The sequence below is a fragment of the Perissodus microlepis genome, chromosome 7 (genome assembly GCF_051167445.1).
Source record: "Perissodus microlepis isolate ML-2025 ecotype Zambia chromosome 7, ASM5116744v1, whole genome shotgun sequence".
Lineage (NCBI taxonomy): Eukaryota > Metazoa > Chordata > Actinopteri > Cichliformes > Cichlidae > Perissodus > Perissodus microlepis.
The window spans coordinates 49,256,151-49,275,204 of NC_140467.1; the positions used below are offsets into that span (position 1 = coordinate 49,256,151).

Below are 19,054 nucleotides of genomic sequence, written 5' to 3' on the forward strand. Positions count from 1 at the left end.
CAAGTTAATGGTATGTCGTTAGAAGTCATGTGTCTGCAAAACCACAATATGAGTTATGAGCATCACAACAGTCAGACAAATCAAGTTAGCTTAACAATTAGCACACAAATAGTTCTAAGGCCAAACCAGAGGTAAAAAATGAGTGTGGGAGGGTGGACATGCCATGTCTGCTGAATATAAGAGTCGGTGGTTCTTTGCCAAACCAAAGCAAAACTTAACCAAACCCAACTTACTTCACCCCCTGGTTACTGAAAATTAGTACAGCTTTAAAGTAATCTTACAATACTGCTCATAACAGGTGTAAAGACATATAGTCTTAGTCATATAAATTCACCAATGAAAATCTTGTGACACCAGGCTTGGATAGAAAACTCATTTTGATATATTAATTGCTAATGTTTGCTGCATCCATTCTTAAGTACTCAGCTGGGATTGGGGATGTGTGCTTTTGTGTTGGGGTTATTGTCCCTAGCTAATTGAGCAATTCCAGTGGGGGAGGAGTAGTGTTTAAGGTCATGGAATAACGTGGTCTCTGGAAGCAGTTAGAAAGCTCACGCTTCCGTAATTACTCTGCTTTTATCTGTGTAGCAGCTAGAACCGCTAGACAAACACACATATAAGCAGCACTAGGCACATACTGTATCCTGAAGCATGTTCAAATTTCACACTGCACACATTTACCTGCTAAACCCTGATTAAAAAGTATTCCTTTACTTGTTTTCAGGAGTATATATCCTAAGCCTGTGCGTCTATGCATGTATGTGTGTGTTTGTTTGCATGTGCACGCATGCTTGATTGCACATGTGACTTGAACAAACGCCAACACTGGTGGCCCTATCTGTTTGTCCCATGCAGACGTTCTGTGAATGTGTGCCCAGCTCCTCTCAACTCAAACATCGCTGGTCAGATTCAGAAACAGCCAGGGAGACCCCAGCTAAGGTAAGGCCCCGTTATCACAACATGTACGCACATGTATACTTGAGCAATTTGTCTTTTTAACTGGTTGAATTTACACAAATCAAACAAATTATTTTGGCTAGAGTTTGAATTAGATTTCTGCAGAATAATATGTAAGTTGATATGGGGACTAGCAAACACTGAAGTGGATAGAAATGGCTAAATAAAAAGCATCCAAACTGATATAATGTATAATATTATAATGACACAAATTAAATCCCCTTATTTCTTCCTCTATACTACGTGCACTGCTGTATACACTACTATCCACCATCTCCTTTTCAGTCAAATCAGGGGCAGACATTGAATAGTTACTTGCTCACCTGTGGAGGAGATTATGTTTCACCGACAATTGTTTTTTTAATCACCAGCCACTCTCTCACTCCTTTAGTAATGGATCGTTGTGTGTAACACATTATATTTTGCCACTGAGAAGCAGCAATTGCACAACCTCAGCTCAAATACCCAGACGCACAAGAGGAAGATGGATAAGACCCTGCAGATACTCTGAACTGAGAGGGGAGGTCATGGCTACACTGGGAAATGGAGCCTGATTGTATGGCAGATTATAATGAAGAAACTGCACTGAATGCTGTTATGAGTCAGATTCAAAATGCCAGTGAATGAAATGAGGGTGGAAATGGTGAACATGACTTCTTTTAAAACCAGTCCGTGCATGCCAGTTTAGCTTCAAAATATTTTTGTACCTTTCTGCGTGTATTAGTTTGGCAGCTCCAACGTGAATGTCTTCTGTGTATACATCGATTTGTGTCAGCATGTGCGTGTTTGTGTTTTGAGAAGAGGGAGAGAGGACGAGAGAGTGAGGATGCTTGGAAGAGTTTTGCTAGTTTCCTGCTTATCTAATGAGCAGGCAAAACCTTTTGTCCAAGAACTGTCTGCCAGTTCTCCTGCGTGGGAGGACATCATTTCCACAGAGAGGAATTCTCTCTGATTCTCTGCCTCTTCTTTCCGATCTATCTATCAGAATTCCCCAGTTCTCCTCTCAAATCCCATGGTGTGGCTTGAGTACAGAAAGGAGAGGACGCGAAAGTCAGCCACTAATTACAGAGTGGTCTCCTGCTGTGAGATCGAGAGTCTCATTTACAAAAAAAACCTAACTGTTAAGAGGCTGCTTGCATCCTGTTCTCACTGTCATTATGCCACTACAAATCTCAACCTGAGGTGGGAGACTGCGTACTCCAATGGGGCATGAAGCAGGTTGCTGTTTCATTTCATTTTTACTGACCATCAAAACACAATGCAAAAGAAAATCTCTGGCTCCAGAAACATTTTGGTTGGTTAATAATGCATAAAAAAAGGTTAAATTAGCCACCTTTGTTTCTAAAGTGGAAAAGATGCCTGGTTAGTTAATTTCTTTTTACACTTGCTCTGTTTTCTATTTCTTTTCTGTTGTCTTATCCCTATGCCATGTTTATTATTGGGAACATTGTTTGCCACAGCACAATAAAAAAATAAAATCATAAAATTATAAGATCAACTTAACCGAATAACCACCTTGTTGTTGAGCCAGTGCGTTTCTACAGACCAAAATATTACCTGTAAACAGAAGAATGAGTGCATTTCCTGTGATTATTCTTCTGTTGAAAAATAAATAAATCCTCATCCTGTACTTGTTTGAGCAAACATCCTATAATGACACATAATTATGTTATTGTTAAGTGACCTCGTCTTTTATTGACATTGTAAGTTGTAGGAAAAATTGACACCCAAAGCAGTAGAACTTCCCAGGAGAAAAAAGACCTTAACAAAAAAAAGTCAGCAAACCTTTTAATCATTTTTTTTTATTTGATTTGATTGAATACGTGTGTGGTGAAGTGTGGTTTGTGGCTCAGCTGCAGGGGTGGGGTGGAGCAGTGGGTAACTGCCAGTGTATCCAAAAAGAACTATAATAAAGCACTGTTGACTGTGACACACTGAGTGAGTTGTGTCCTGTCTTCACAACATGCAGTTTTGATGTCCTGTTGATTTTTAAAATAAGTAATGGTTCAAAAAACTTTTCAAATAAGTGTCTATGGGCATTTCAAGATGGTGCTGAGTAACACACTTCTACAAGGACTGTGTCTCTATCAGTGAACTGAGAGGTTTTCAGCAGTATTTCAGTAAATGCTTCCCAACAATGCAGTGTCTGTGGGCAGGAGGGTGAAATCTGGATTGATAGATTAGCAAAACACAGAACTTTAACACTGAACTGCACTTTTGTTGATTCATTGTTGTATTCATAAACATGAAAAAAGATTCTGCAGTCACGTTAGGGAAAATGGTGGTTTGAGATTGCAGCAACACCAAAGTTACTGCAACCATGTGCAATGAATTTGTGGTTTTGTTGCCCTTTGAAAATGTTTCTTTGAAGACGAAGGGCAGGTATGAGATGAGTGATCAAAGCAACTTTGGTTCATCAAACCAGCAATAGAGCAGCAATAAGACAGACTCAATAAGACTGAATTAGATTAATAACACTTAATAAGACACAGAGTTGAATGTTAGATAGCAAGCACTTAGATGTAGAAAAAAGTTCTTATATAAATGTGTGTGAATGAGACATGTTATATGAAGTGCTCTGAGTGCTCAGAGTAGAAAAGCACTATGTAAGAACCAGCTCATTTACCATAAATGAACTGGTAAACAAAAAAGTAGGGATTCCTAAAAAAAAATAGGATTATTGTAGGACAGCAATTTAATGGCAACGTAACATAGGCACGTTCTTTTATAGAAACCAGTTGGCAACTAGTTAGGTCGAGTTGGGAGTCTCTCCACATTTATATATTATATGCCAATTATGCATATAATTGGCATATAATGCCAATTATGCATTAGCCTTAATTTTTCAAGGCTAAATTATTATTACAGATTTGATCATTGTCTAGTTACGGTTCAACATGCATGAAACACATCTATTCCTCTGTGTTCTGAATATGTTTTAATGTATAGAGGTCTGCCTGTCAGCATAACTATGACTATCATATATCTTTTCCATTCTACGTTAATAATCAGTGTGCTAGCAATGAATATTTAGTGTAGTGCCAGTGATAGCTTTCACTGATGTCTTGGCCCGCTAGCGATAGTACTCAGGCAAACCGTTCTAATGTTACGTTGCTGTCATTCTGCAGAGCAAGGCCATTATACACATTATGTATGACACAGACACCCCTCTGCACACACATCCATACACACAGCCAAGCCCAGTGAGTTAAAATCACTGAGCCGCACCTCATACAAACTGGAAAAAAAGAGAAACACAGTTTTGATATGTAAGGAAAGATTTTACGGTAAATTCTAAGTATAGTCATAAGGCCTACATGTTGAATTAGAGCAAGCAAACAAAAAAAAAATGCTATGTGCAGCATTATTCCCCTGGAGCTCATTTCTATGATGATGTATATGGGTGAAAAAATAAAGCAATGCTCCAGTTTTTTTTATGTTCTTTTTCCCAAAAAAGCATTATGGTCAAATTATGTAGGTCTCCATGCAACTATGTGTCCATGTGCATATATGCAGTGAACATTAAGTGGCATAAATGCATGTAGTGTATCTAGTGTCTAGTTGTACAGTATGCAGCATGTTGTTAATAAAAAAATTATCTGGTCATCACCAGCTCTTAAATTAGATAACAACAGAAGACACATTATACTGTCTCATTACTTATTTAACTAAAAAAAAAGTAATTTTGAAAAATTAGTACACCAGAAGATTCAGAACTTTTAGCAACAGTAACTAGATGGCTTTAGTCTGTCACATCATTGTGGAGGAATTTGAGCCCATTCATTACAATGTTGTCTGACTTTATTGAGGTTTGTTGGCATTCATTTATGCACAGCTCTCTTAGGGCCCTGCTATCCAGTCGTTAAGTGATGACGTGACGAATCCTACTTCCGGGCCTAAAGTAGTCTGCGTTTAATATGGCTTTTGTGTTGTTAACATGTTTAATGTTTTGTATTTTCTTCTATTTAATCTCAAAAAGCTCCTAAAACAGTCAGTGATCACTGTTGACCTCCCTCGGCTTTTATTACCACTAATCATTTATTTAAGCTCAGTTTTTAAAACCTTAGGATGTAACTACAGCCCAGCCCATGCAGCAGTATATGAATGACTAACCTCGTATTGTGGATGGATTATCTCAATTGTTCTCCTGGCTGAAGTTTAGTCCTTTTACAGCATCCTGCCATGCGATTACATTTGTTCCTGACCACCGAGAACACTCACGTTAACTTTTATCGAGTGGGAAAAAAGTTAGCTTGTTTATATTATGCTAACATAGCTGTGTCGCTAGCGGTCACATAGCACATCATTATATACCAGCTAGCCAAACTTCAGTAACCCTACAAACGTCACTGCTGTTTAGTTTTCTGTCTTCATTTATGTTGGAAGTGATAACAGAGCTGTACGTTTTAATTTTTTTCCAAAACCCCGCAGTCTTGACATGCTATATTGTATTTAGATAGAAGCTAGCGAGCTAACTTCCTGCTAACTTCTAACTCCGTTAAATGTCATAAATTCCGTTTTCATTGATGCCTGGATGTTAAACTCAATTGTTACACCTGGTAGAGCAGAAGGCTGATCATTTTATTAAAGATGAAAGACTTTAGACAGTTTTTCAACTCTCAGTAATGCCATAGTGATCGTTTGATATATGGACCTGCAGTGGAGTTTAGGCCCAGACACGGCTAGTGATGTCAGACTTAACGACCGGATAGGAGTTCAGTCAAGTTTAGGTCTGGACTTTGAAATCTTGGTTCTGTTCTTTTTCAGCCATTTCGCTGTAGATTTGCTGGTGTCTTGGAAATATTATTATTATTGTCCTGTTGCACAACCCACTTTTGCCCAAGTTTATTTGTCACACAGAAGCTCCCACATTTGACTCTAGAATATGTGTGAGTTCAAGGTCAACAAGTAGCTCAGGTGGCAGAGCGGATCAGTCACTAACCAGAAGGATCAGCCACTAACCAGAAGGTCGGTGGTTCAATCCCACTCGCTGCTCCAGTCTGCATGCCAAATATCCATGGGGATACTAACCCCATGTTGCTCTCCGATGCATCCATCGGAGTATGAATGTGTATGAATGTTAGGCACTTAAGCTTAGAAGTGCTTGTGTGAATGGGTGTGATTGGGTGAATGAAGTAGCTGTATAAAGCGCTTTGAGTGCTCGGATAGAGTAGAAAAGCGCTATATAAGAACCAGTCCATTTACCATTTAACTCAGGGACTGCAAAGTGCTCAGGTCCTGTGGCTAAAAAAACTAGCCCAGCTGGCTTGATGTGTTTATGCTGACATGCTGTGTTTTGTTTTTGCCAAACATATTGGTGTGCATTAAAGCCAAAAATTTCCACTTTCATCTTGTGTGTCCAAAGGAAACAGCTTTGAAAATTTAACCTTTTTTTTCTAATTGTATTGTCATGAGCGTTATAATTTATTGAGCTAACTGAGGCTTAAAAAGTCTGAGATGTAGCGCTTTGGTTTTTTGTGGTCCTTTGGAAATAGGCTCATTACCTTCCCAAACAAATGGGGAGGATATAAGACCGTAATGAAGTAGCAACTGTTTCTTAAAGATCATTGCTAATGTCTTTCTTCCTTGGCTTTGTGTTAAAACGAATAGTTATGTCTATAACTTCTGTTCCCTGAAGGAGAGGAACGAGGTACAACACATAAGTATGGGATATCATGCCCTCGCGTGTCCTGGCTGAAGAAACCTTTAATCACACCTTTAAGGCAGATGACGTGTGATGACACGCGCATGGCCCCGCCTGCACATATAGCCGCTGTCATCACAGTCATCCCTCAGTTCGATAGCCGCTCTTCACCGAGCCAAACTGCTCAGTGGGGCCACCTTGTGTTGTACCTCGTTCCTCTCCTTCAGGGAACAGAAGTTATAGACATAACTATTCGTTCCCTTTCAGTCGATTCACTCGGTACAACACATAAGTATGGGACATATATACACGCCCCACAGAGCAGCCACCGAACTGGAATCGGACCACCACATCCTTAGTGAGTGGTAGACCCAGCAGAAAGGACAGCATGAGCCACCGAAGGGGCTGTAACGTCCAACCGATAAAACCGCACAAAAGTGTGCGGTGATGCCCAACTAGCTGCCGCACAAATATCAGCTACAGGCACCCCTTTAAAAAGAGCCCATGAGGTTGCCATCCCCCTGGTGGAATGAGCTCTCACCCCGTGGGGCAAAGCAAGACCACTGGTGCCGTATGCCAGTGAGATAGCTTCTATAATCCAGTGGGACAGCCTCTGTTTCGACAGAGCTCTACCTCTATTTGGATTAGCGAAGCAGACAAACAGCTGGTCACATAAACGCACATTCTGAGTGCGCTCAATGTAGGTGCGTAGCACACGCACTGGACAAAGAGAATGCATCCTCCTCTGCTCCTCAGATGCAAAAGGAGGGGAGCAAAAACTCAGCAACTCAAACTCCATTGAGCTAGAAGATGCAGGCATGATCTTGGGAAAATAGGCAGCATTTGGACGCAATACGACCTTGTGGCCATCAGAAGAGAACTGTGTGCAGGAGAGATGCACAGAGAGCGCATGATGGTCACCCACTCGCTTTGCCGAAGCCAAAGCGAGAAGTAATGCAGTCTTATATGAAAGAAATTTCATATCCACAGACTCAATGGGTTCAAACGGGGGGCTACAAAGGGCCTCCAGCACCAAAGACAAGTCCCAAGCAGGGACACTGGACTTAAGCACGGGCCTCAGCCAGCGAACTCCTTTCAGAAAACGTATGGCGAGGGGATGCGCACCTAGTGTCACCCCGTCAAAGCCAATATGACAAGCAGATATAGCTGCCAAATAAACCTTAATTGTCAAAAATGAAAGGCCCTCATCCAGCAGCTCCTGCAGGAATGTCAAAACATCCACAATAGAGCACTGAAATGGGAGAGTGTGGCGGTCCTGGCACCATTGCTCGAAGGCTCACCATTTGTAAGCGTACAAGCCTCTAGTAGATGAGGCCCTAGCGCTCTGAATTGTCGCTATCACACTAGGTGGCAAACCCTTAGCAATCAAGTTTAACCTCTCAGCAGGTAAGCATGAAGGCGCCACAGATCTGGGCGCGGATGAAACACTTCTCCTCCCGCCTGAGAGAGGAGATCCCTGTGGAGAGGAAGCTGCCAAGGACTCGCTGCTAGCAGGTTGATTATCTCTGCATACCACGACCTTGTGGGCCACCAAGGGGCCACTAGAATCAGAGAGAGGGAATGCCGATGCACTCTCTCTAGAACTGGAGATATCATTTCCACTGGGGGAAATGCATACAGGAGCACGTCTGGCCATTGGTGCGCTAGCGCGTCCAAGCCCAAGGGTGCATCATGGTCGATTATGGAGAAGAACAGGGGGCAGTGAGTATTTACCCTGGAAGCAAAAAGATCTATTTGCGCCTTGCCAAATAGGTCCCAAATCTGAGCCACTATTAAAGGGTGTAACCTCCATTCTCTCACCAGAGGACCCCCCCTGGAGAGAAGGTCCGGCCCCAGATTCAGGTGGCCCGGGACATGGGTGGCTCTTAGAGACAGAAAATGAACACTGCACCATAACAGCAGAGAGCGAGACAGGTTCAACAGGGGAAGAGAGCGTGTTCCTCCCTGCCTGTTTATGTAAGACACTACTGTTGAATTGTCCATCCTGACTAAGACATGCTGGCCCTCCAGGACTGGATGAAAATGCTTTAGAGCTAAGAACACTGCTAACAGCTCTAAGTGGTTGATGTGCAGCTGGCGCTGGTCTGCGGACCAGATCCCTCTCACTGATGCACCCTCGCACAGCGCTCCCCACCCTCTTAGGGAAGCATCTGTGGACACCACCTTGCGAAACAACACCCTCCCAATCCGAGAGCCCTGATGCAGCAGCCCGGGCTCCCTCCAAGGACGGAGAGCTAGCATGCAAGACGCGGTTACCGTCAGCCTCCTCCGGAGGTGAAGCGATGCACACAAACGGTGAGAGAGAGTCCAGCGTTGAAACGCTCTCATTTTTAACAGTCCAAGTGGCACTACGGCGATCATAGATGCCATCATGCCCAACAAGCTTAATATCGTCTGGAAACGCAGTCTGCGTCCCAACTGAAACTGAGCAAGGCAGCGATGAAACGCGGCCACTCTGTGCTCCGACAAACGTGTGCGGCTGGAAAGCGAGCATATTTCCAAACCGAGAAAAGTAATCTGCTGACTCGGGATTAGTGAGCTCTTTTGAAAGTTCACAGAGAACCCCAGTGTCTGAATGTGTGACAGAACCAGCGACAGCTGTGTCTCCACCTGCTCTCTGGAGCAAGCTACGAGAGCCCAGTCGTCTAGGTAGGCTAAGATGCGGATTCCTCTCTCTCTGAGGGGCGCTAGCGCTGCCTCGGCACATTTCGTAAAGGTGCGAGGAGCGAGCGACAGCCCGAACGGCAGCACTAGGTATTCGTAGGCTACGCCCTCGAATGCAAACCTCAGAAACTGCCTGTGTTTCGGGTGTATAGCCACATGAAAATAAGCATCTGTTAGATCGATTGTTGCAAACCAATCTCCCGGGCCGACCGCATTCAAGAGCTGTCTGAGTGTTAGCATCTTGAACCTGTACGTTCGTAGGTACGTGTTCAAGACTCGCAGGTTGAGGATGGGACGAAGCCCTCCCCCTTTTTTCGGAACAACAAAATAACGGCTGTACCAACCTTTGTCTGTCTCCGAAGCGGGGACCACTCGTGCCCTTTTCTGCAATAGCGCCTTTATTTCCTCTCTGAGTATCATGGCCGCCTCGGTGTTGACAGTCGTGTTTACGACTCTTTGGAAACGGGGCGGCTTGACCCGGAACTGCAACCGGTAACCCATGGCAACGGTTCGCAGCACCCACGGAGAGGGGGCGCAAGCGCGCCACTGAGGGAAGTGAGCAGCACCGTCGGCGGGGCGTTGTCGCCCCCCAGTGTGTCTGCAGGGGACTGCATCACCTGCCTGACCTGGCTCATTCTGCCTGCAGGCTGAGCATTTGTGATTGTTTGAGAATAAACAACACTCTTTATTGATTGTAACATGGAAACATGTACATTTATACATTTTGTTGGAGGCACCTTTTCTGGGGCACAACAATGAAAAACAGCGGGAACACTCGATGTGGTCACCTGAACATTTAACACACCTGAACAGGGAGTTACCTGAGGCATTTTGTGTGCAGGGGTTTTGTGCTTGGGAGACAGTGTTAGGAAAGTGCAGCGCCTTCTGGGGCTGACAACCTGAACAGAACTTAAGCGGCACCTCTTGTGCAGCAACAGAGGGGTAAAAACAGCGTCTCCCTGCTGCTGGACCCCCTCTCCACTCGAAACCACAGCTAGGAGGGCTGAGGCTTCTTCCTCCTGGGCGTCGGGTCCCGCCGGGGGCCCGAGGGTGGGCCTTTGCTCCAGGCCGACTGGCGTGGAGCTCGGGCCGGAGGATGTGCTCTTGCTGGCGGCACACCCACTTCAGCAGTGGGCGACTGGCAAGAGACCGACTAGAGAGCTAGCTGCGGGCTTGGGCTTGGGCTGACGTCTGGGGATGATGTCGCGCAGAGCTTCCGTCTGCTTCTTCCTCAGATTGAATCTAGCCTGAATGGCTTCAAGTGAATGTCCGAATAACCCAGCCGCAGACACTGGTGCATCCAGATATACAGCTCTGTCCCTATCCGGGACATCAGAGAGGGTCAGCCACAGGTGCCTCTGCGCCACTACTGTCGAAGCCATCCCTCTGCCCAGGGAGAGCGCTGCACAGCGAGACGCACGGAGGATGTAATCTGTGGCGACTCTGACCTCGTTAAGAAGAGGTGCCAGCGGGCTGTTATCAGGAACCAGCGATCCGAGCTCCGCCAGGCACATTGCCTGGTACGTCTGGAGCATGGTGACAGAGCTCATGGCACGAGCAGTGCCGGCTTGAGCTCTATAAATCTTCTCCAGCTGCGAAGCAGAGAATCTGCAGTGCTTGGACGCCGACACCATGGTTATGGGACGGGGCCAGATAAGCAGCCAGAGACGGCTCCATAGGGGGTGGGTTAGCTAAGCCAGCCCCCTCGGCGCCGTCCAATTCCATGTACTGTCCATAGCCGGGCACAGTGACGCGGGTAGACAGAGGTTTGTCCCATGATGCTGTTAGCTCGCAGAGAAAGTCTGGGAACATGGGAAGGCAGTTTTTGGCCGTTGCGGGCTCCGGTGGGAGGAAAAACCCCGCGAACCGCGACGGCTTCTGAGCTGGCGGAGGAGAGGGCCAGTCCACCTGCAGCTTCTCAGCAGCACGGCGAAACAGGGAGAAAAGAGATGTGTCATCGTGGCCGACCGGCGCAGCAGCAGCGGTACATTGGGCCGACAATGAGCTCTCCTGCTCATCCTCCGACAAACCATGGATGTCCAGGCCGATGTCCAGCACGTCATCATCGTCCTGGGGAGCGCTGGCGGGCTTCAACCCAGGCTGAAGCCCGTCAGCGCTCCTGCATGGTTCTGGCTCGTCATCGGCTAACCCGTCAACATATTCCATGTGGTCAGCCCAGCTAATTGCGGGGACATCGACCGGAAAATCCTCGTCTTCGGACTCGGACGAAGCCGGGGCTCCAGACTCGGAAAGGAGAGGGTCATGCCGTGCGACAGCTGAGCGTCCCAGCACTTTTTCCACAAACGTCACCTGTCTTTCCAGGGTCGAGCGCCAGAGCTGGCGACAAAACGCACAGGCTTCGGGCTCCGTCAACGCTCTCCTAGCATGGACGATCCTCAGGCAGACAGGGCAGGCATCGTGCTGGTCGCTGTCGTGCAAAGAGAAACCGCATCCCTGAGGACAGGGGCGAACAGAAGATTTCTGCTTTGCTCGCTTCGGTTTGGAGTCCATTCCAAAACACAAAGCAAAACGCTGCACGGGAAAACTTGAAATTAGTGCTCCGCGGGCAGCCTACACACCAACTGCGCGGTGGAAGCTAACACCAACAGGGGCAGTTAAGCTAAGTTCAAGTCGGCAGACAACGGAGCTAACTAGCAGCAGCTAGCTAGCCCAACTCAGCAGAGGTGTTCTCAGCGAGGTGAAGAGCGTAAGAACTGAGGGATGACTGTGATGACAGCGGCTATATGTGCAGGCGGGGCCGTGCGCGTGTCATCACACGTCATCTGCCTTAAAGGCGTGATTAAAGGTTTCTTCAGCCAGGACACGCGAGGGCGTGATATCCCATACTTATGTGTTGTACCGAGTGAATCGACTGAAAGGGAACACCTGAATGCTTCAGACCCACAAAACTGCTGCTTTTACTCAGGTGCTCACACTTTTTGATGATCAGTTAATCAAGTGTATTTGATTAGCAGCACCTGATTGCTTCTTACCCTCTTAAAGCAGTAAAGGTGTTTTTGTTTTTTTCAGTTCCTGCATTTTGGCTTATTTTTGGTTAAATAAATAATGTCATAGTGAAATATGTCACATGTTGTTCATCTGAGAGCATCTTTTTTCCCATTTCAAAATCTGCTATGGACTTTTTTATTTTGTCCCAATGTGTAAAACCTTACTATTGAAAGAGGGTGTACTTTCTTTTTACCATACCTGTACACCAGTTAACACCCTTAACCTACTAATGTTGAGATCCTCATCATTTTTACCTGTCAGGGCATGGGCATCCCTTGGATCCTGTGGGTTGTAGGATGATGCTTTATAGCATGTTCTGAAGCATCCCATCCCACTGATGCTAAATCAAATTGGGTATTAGAAAGTTTGGAGGCCTGGTACCCCCTGACACTTTAGCTGTCAGTAGTTTTAACGACATTGTTTATCATTACATCTGTACAGCAACCCATTTTAAAAAAAAATTAACACAGGAGAGTTTTTGCAGCGATAGTGATCACACACATGTGAATGGTATTTCAAAAACAAAAGCCACATTAAGGTGCTTTAGTAAGCAATGATTCATGAAATTTCACTAAATGTAATCAACAGATTCTACTGGAGACAGGAATTAAAAAGAAAATGATAAAATATGCCAAGTGCGGTTGAAGTAGTCATATTGGTTGTGTGTCTTGTGTGCTTCAGGTTTACAAAATTGGCATCCCATGTACACCTGCACATATCCAGGCAGTAACAACGTTTTATGTCTTCTATCCAAAGACTGTGGGTAAACAAAGTTGATAGGAGTACTTCCTGCACAACACAATTGATTTTCCTCACATTAAAAGAACTGTAAACCTCTCTCGTAAAGCAGGCCATTAGCTGTCTATTAGTGTGCTTCGCGGTGCTTTGTACAGCCAATTTACATATTAATGTGCTCACTCTCACTTTCACATGCTAACATAAACCAAAGCCCACATACAGTCATTGAGAACAAAAAAAATACAGATTATAGAAAATAAAAAACAAAAATCACTTAGACATCAACTGGTGATTCATTTGTTAGAAAGATATTGGGGAGCTAGGAATTATTAATCATTCATATAGGCGGGCCATAGTGCTTTCTCCTATCCATTGCTTAACCTAAGTGGAAAATGGGCCTGGATTCTAAAGGGCCATCATAAAAAAAACATTTTATAGCCCAATTATTGAAGACTATGTTACCGGTACAGTTCCTCCATTTTTTTCTCTAAGTGGTTTCTGCTCATTTATTTGCATCCGACTGGCCGTCCACATCGTCTTTGCTTTACTCTTTCTCAGTAGCTCCCATTTCTTCATGTTTTCTTGTTTTCTTCTCCATGTTAGAACTGAAAAGAAGGAGCTCTCAGGTCCCTGAGTGGTTTCCAGACATGTATGAGGCTAGTATCCTCCCCCACACTGCATCACCACTCCAATGATAAGCAGGGTCTTTGGACAGAAATTGTCTCTTTGAGTTTTAATAAGGCCGACAGTTGATGGGATCTTTTTTTTTGCTGCATAAATAATTCAAAACTACACTTTATCACGGAAATATGGTTACATTACTTAAAACTATGGCCCCGGTGATTGAAGAAAGTCATTTCTTTTGAATAACTCAGCTTTTTTTTATGTCATTTTTGGTGTAATTGCATTTACTTTTCTAAAACATACCTTTTCTCTGCCTACCTTTCTCCCTCTCTTCTTTCTGACTTACAGAGGATGAGCTGCAGCTACCTGCTCTGCACTATCCTTCTCTTCGTGGCTGTATTGCTGGCCGTCACTGTAACTGGCACCATCCTTTTCATGAATCACTATCAGGCTCCACCCATGTCTGATGGCCTACCCCACATTTCTACCAACCAGGATGAAGCCAATGCCCTGGTCACTGTTGAGAGAGGCGATGGCTCTCGAATTAACATCTTCATTGATCCCAACTGTCCGGATTACAACAGTAACTTTATGCGACTGGAGGGTGTGCAGACCTCATTGCTCCACTCACTGACCGACCACGACTCCGACTTGAAGTCTGTGAAAGGACAGGATCGGGCTCTGCTTGTCAGTCTGGCTGAGGAGGTGGCCAAGCTGTCAGCCCACGCAGGCCAACTGAAAATGGACTATGAATCTCTACGCAGGGGGCAGAGCAGCCTCGGGCAAGACCTTAACACACTGCAAACGGAACAGGGACGCCTCATACAGGTGAGACGCATAAGCAGAGAAACATTCCTTATACTTCAGTGTGATGTAAAGATCAATATCTCTTTCATCACAGCTTTTAGTTGAAGTATAAATATATGAAACCATCCAGAGTAGTAAGCATCTTCAATTTTTTTGTACTTATTTTGGCACATAGAAGAGTAGAAAGGGTTTTATTTCTTAAGAAGAAAGGGAAATTCACACAGTTTGTGGGAAAACTATCAGTTTTGATTTGATTGTTTGTTTGGTTGTTGTTGTTTTCTTAATCAATGAACCAATTTGTGAACTGTATTTAAATCAATGCTCATAAACCAAGTCCTGACTTTAAGTACTGTACTGAGGTGTTCAAGGACTGGATTGTGACACACCTATCAATATGTATCGATTGTGACACCACCTTCAGGAGCGTGTGACAGCATTGGACTTTCTGGTGTTATTTAGTTACTTCCTTTTCCCGACTAGAGAATCCAAACACCATCACTGACTAATCAAATGCCAAGTAGACTGTGTCAATTTCTTTTTAGACTGTTAAAGCCAAATAACAGCTAATTTGAAGTGCAAATAGGGCTCATGTTCCACTGGGTACAACTCACTCACTGTAGTGTTTGAAGACAAGGTCACGGCGGGAAGAAAATGCCCATCATGGTTCAAGAAACAGCAAACACATTTGCACATTAATGCAGTAAAACAACATAATGTTTCCCAATGTGTAAGTCAGACTGAGCATTGGATGTAAACATAATTAGACACCTTTTAGTTTCGACTGTCCACATTGATTTATTGATGATACATTTCCCAAATGTGCGTGGAGAATCTTCACACTACATGGTCTTTTAATTTTGGCCCATCAGGCTCGTCTCTCTACTCTGCAGTAAATAGATTTCATAGCTGCCAGCCATATAGCTCAAACTACTGAATTAATTCTGCTTCTGCCAGCCCCCTTTCTTTTTCTTTTTTTTCTTTCTTTTCTTTTTCTTTTTTTGTTAAGCCAGACCTTTAAAGCTCACAGATCAACATTGTATAAAAATCACCCAGAAACTCCCTAGATGAGTCTGCTCTGGACCTGTTGGCTAAGAAAACATGGGTGCTGATTGAGCACACAAAGAGAACGGAAAACGGTCCATTGCCTTTGCTCCTGTTAATTTCTGGTGTGGGTGGCATCGTGCAGTGGGTACTGAGGCTAAGTGGAGGTGGTACTAGCAGCTTAGACACTCCAAGTGATTGATTTCCTCTTTGGAAGCAAGGCATGTGGTGCGCACATCCGCTGTTTCTGCCTGACACTGTGGTGTGACTATGTGATCTATGGGCCACCTGTGGCCAAGACGTCTGATTTATACGATGACACAGAGCTGACTGTGCCAGTGTTAGTAATGGCTCTGTGTGCACTGCAAGCCCCCTGAAGAACAGTTTCACCCAGCTACATAGGGAGAGGCCCTTCCACATCACCGGATGTACAGGGAAATGTGATTGCAGCGGGTTTAGGACCAATCTTTTTCGATCATTGAAAAACTGAATTTCATTTTTCACAGTAAGTGCTTGCAGCCTCAAATAGAAAGGTACGCCAAAGCCCCCGTATTTGCATCCAAATAAATCACTGTGATGGGAAAGGCTCGTGAAATATAGGGATATGGCAATGAGGCAATACATCCAGCTCATGGTCAGGTTTCAGCACCAGCAGAACGCAGGCGGTGCTTCTCGTTAGTTCAATTTTCTTTCCTTAATTTGAAAAACGTAGCTAAATTTGACAGCGTTTACTGTGCTGCAGTGTTACTCTAATCTAAAAACTCTAATTGGGAATTTAAGATTTAGAATTGTGAGCAATGACGTTTTGACGACCTGATAATGAATGCACATATCCATAACACTTTGTTCATTAGCCCATGTTCACATTTTAGATAACTGATTATTTAGATGTGCGTGCATAACAGGCTGCTAGCATAACACACCTGGAGCAAGAGCAGATGAACTACAAGGTAGGCAGTCCAAAACTCTGCAGTTCTGCCTCTGAACACTTTTGCTGAATGTTTTGACAGATTTCTCATGTTCCCACCTTTACAAGCAAAAGACCTGTTGCATTTGTGACAACACTGTCGGCATCGACTCTAGCAAAGTGCAACCACACTTTTGAGCATTTCATTCTCTCCTCCATCTGCACAAAGACCAGGATCTGTGTGGTATGTGCGAGACAGAGCTCCCCTCGCCCCTCACATGCAGGCTCTGAGAGAGATAAAGAGACAACTGTCCTCGGGATAGGGAACAGGGGAAATGCCTTGGATTAATGGCTTAATCAGTAACAGAGGAGGTCAGATAAAATGTGAAAGATAACTTTTATGTACCAATAGTAAATCTATTTTCTTAATTTTTTCCAGTATTGAAAATAATACAGACAACATTGGAGCTTACTGATACTTAAATCGTTTTGCCCTGGAGCCTGTTTAATATCACATTTCAGTACCCATTCCCATTTAGCATCATATTTTTGTTGCTGATCAAATACAGTTGTTAGGATAGAATGCCACTGTTTCTGTTGTTTTTAGGCACAAATAATCATGGTATCCTGTTAAATTAACACTCTCTATTAATGCTACAGACAGGCAGGAATGATAATGTTAGCTGCCAAGGCTCCAATGTTAACATTATTGTTTTATTACTGAGCTGTAGCCTTTGGCAGCTACCTTAATGATAAAAGACAGCTAATGTTACTGTCAGGCAATTGCGAATGGTGAAATGAGTAAAATTAACTTGTCCGGCAGCCAGGTTAATGTTAATGATAACTATTTAATACTTCAGTGTTGTTGAAATGGGAGCTCTACTGACCTCTCAGAATTCCTCATGAAGAGTAACTCAGTGTTATGAGCCTCAGCTACTTCAGCTGCTAGTGAGGGGAGGGGCTGTGTGCCTCACTGCCCACAGTGGTGCTATGTGAAGTTGTCCGTTAGCTGGAGGAAGAGAAGACTATCATAAATTAGTATCTAAACTGGTCGTCCATTAGTATCTGAGAGGTGATTTTTCTTTGACAACCAGTTGCTTACTTGTTCAGAGTACGGCAGTGAGTATTAATTTCGTAAATATTTAAGGGCCATGAACAGAACCCTGGTGGACTCCAGTTTGCTTCATTGCTGAAATTCACATATGCAGTGAGGTGATGCCTATAACTTCTAGCTATAGCTTCATTCAGACACATGTGATTTACTACTTTCATTGGTGTTGCCTCACCAGCCTCAATGCTATGATGTTATAACAAGCCAGAATGAATACTGTCAGAAAGGTTACATTTCTATTTAGGTCTTTATTACACATACACATAAAGGTGTCACACCAAATTACTTATCTGTAGGTTTAAGCTTTACGTACTAAAAAATATAACTATAGCGCTTAATATTCTTGCACCCTTTTCTCAAGCGCCAACTCACTGATTTTGCCTTCTGTCATTTATATAACATAGTTGTAAGCTTTAACTGAAGATTACACTTCTGGTTATTGTAAATTACCCAAGTCCCAAAGCACTCCAGTCCAACACCCTCACACTACTGCAGTGTAGATCTTTATTTCCTATGAAGTGTTCTTACTGTCAGGGGTTGTCTCCATTAATCTTTTTTTTGTATTAAGTTAGAACCTGTCAGCAGCGGTATGAATTACATTAAACATTTTTAATGTATTTTATTTTTAGATCTGACCAGCAGTGGCAGCCCTGTGCATAAGCTATGATGTACAAAGTAACTGTAAAAACTGAAGGCTATGGCCCATTAACAGAACTCCAGCGCCCACAAAATGAGCCTAAATATAATGTTTGGCACAATATATGACTGCAAAAACTCAATGAGGAAAAAGCAACAAGGAAGAATATGACTTGCTGATATCCTTGAACCACAGGTCACAGTTTAAACTGAATTATGTGCCTGTGGAATTTTAATGTTGTTGACAAGCAAAACTCACTATCTCTGATAAGGATCTCGGGCCAAACTACTGCTAGTGTAGAAAACCGTATTGCTCAAGATGTTCATTAAAGTTGATGCAAGTACTGTAAATAGCTGAGGAGTTTAATATTTTCTGCCAGAAATAAGATTTAAAGAGCTTGAAAACCTAAAGCCTCAGTCACAATCAGTAAAACTAAGACTAGGAATTGGTTGGTTATTGATTGCGGAAGGCTGCCAGCTGTCGTTGGATCAAATCAGCTACAAAGAAGGCGCCACACTAAAATCCTCCTTGTGATTTGGTCTCTCACAAATTGCATAGATGACACTTAACTTCTCGTAAACATGTGTTAACTAACAACTGAGCTGTAGTGAAATTTGAAAAAAAAAAAAAAACATAACTTAAACTGGAAATACAAACTGTTTTCTTTCATACTAAAAGTTTTTCTTTTCCTCCTGAAGCCAACACATTTCATAAAGGAGCAACTTTTACTCTGATGGCGAAATGGCCTTCATTTCCTGCATCACACTCTTTATAGTTTCACAACTGCTTAGCAAGTAGGTGTGCATATGCATCTTTGCGTCCAGTTTCACTGAGCTACAGCACTACAGCAAGCAACTGGTTCCCACCACTTGTTAACCGGTTGGGGAATACACA

The 19,054-nt window shown here is 43.7% G+C and overlaps 1 protein-coding gene across 2 annotated transcripts in view; it reads left to right on the forward strand.

Annotated features, from left to right (window-relative positions):
• Positions 1-19,054, forward strand: part of fibcd1b (fibrinogen C domain containing 1b) — a 133,687-nt gene that overhangs the window by 27,307 nt on the left and 87,326 nt on the right. Inside the window, exons 2-3 of one of the 2 annotated variants that reach the window (XM_084935633.1) lie at positions 856-939; positions 14,006-14,485. In XM_084935633.1, the coding sequence (XP_084791759.1) occupies positions 856-939; positions 14,006-14,485 (564 nt within the window). The remainder of the gene's footprint in view (positions 1-855; positions 940-14,005; positions 14,486-19,054) is intronic. The other variant, XM_084935634.1, reaches the window with a different exon arrangement.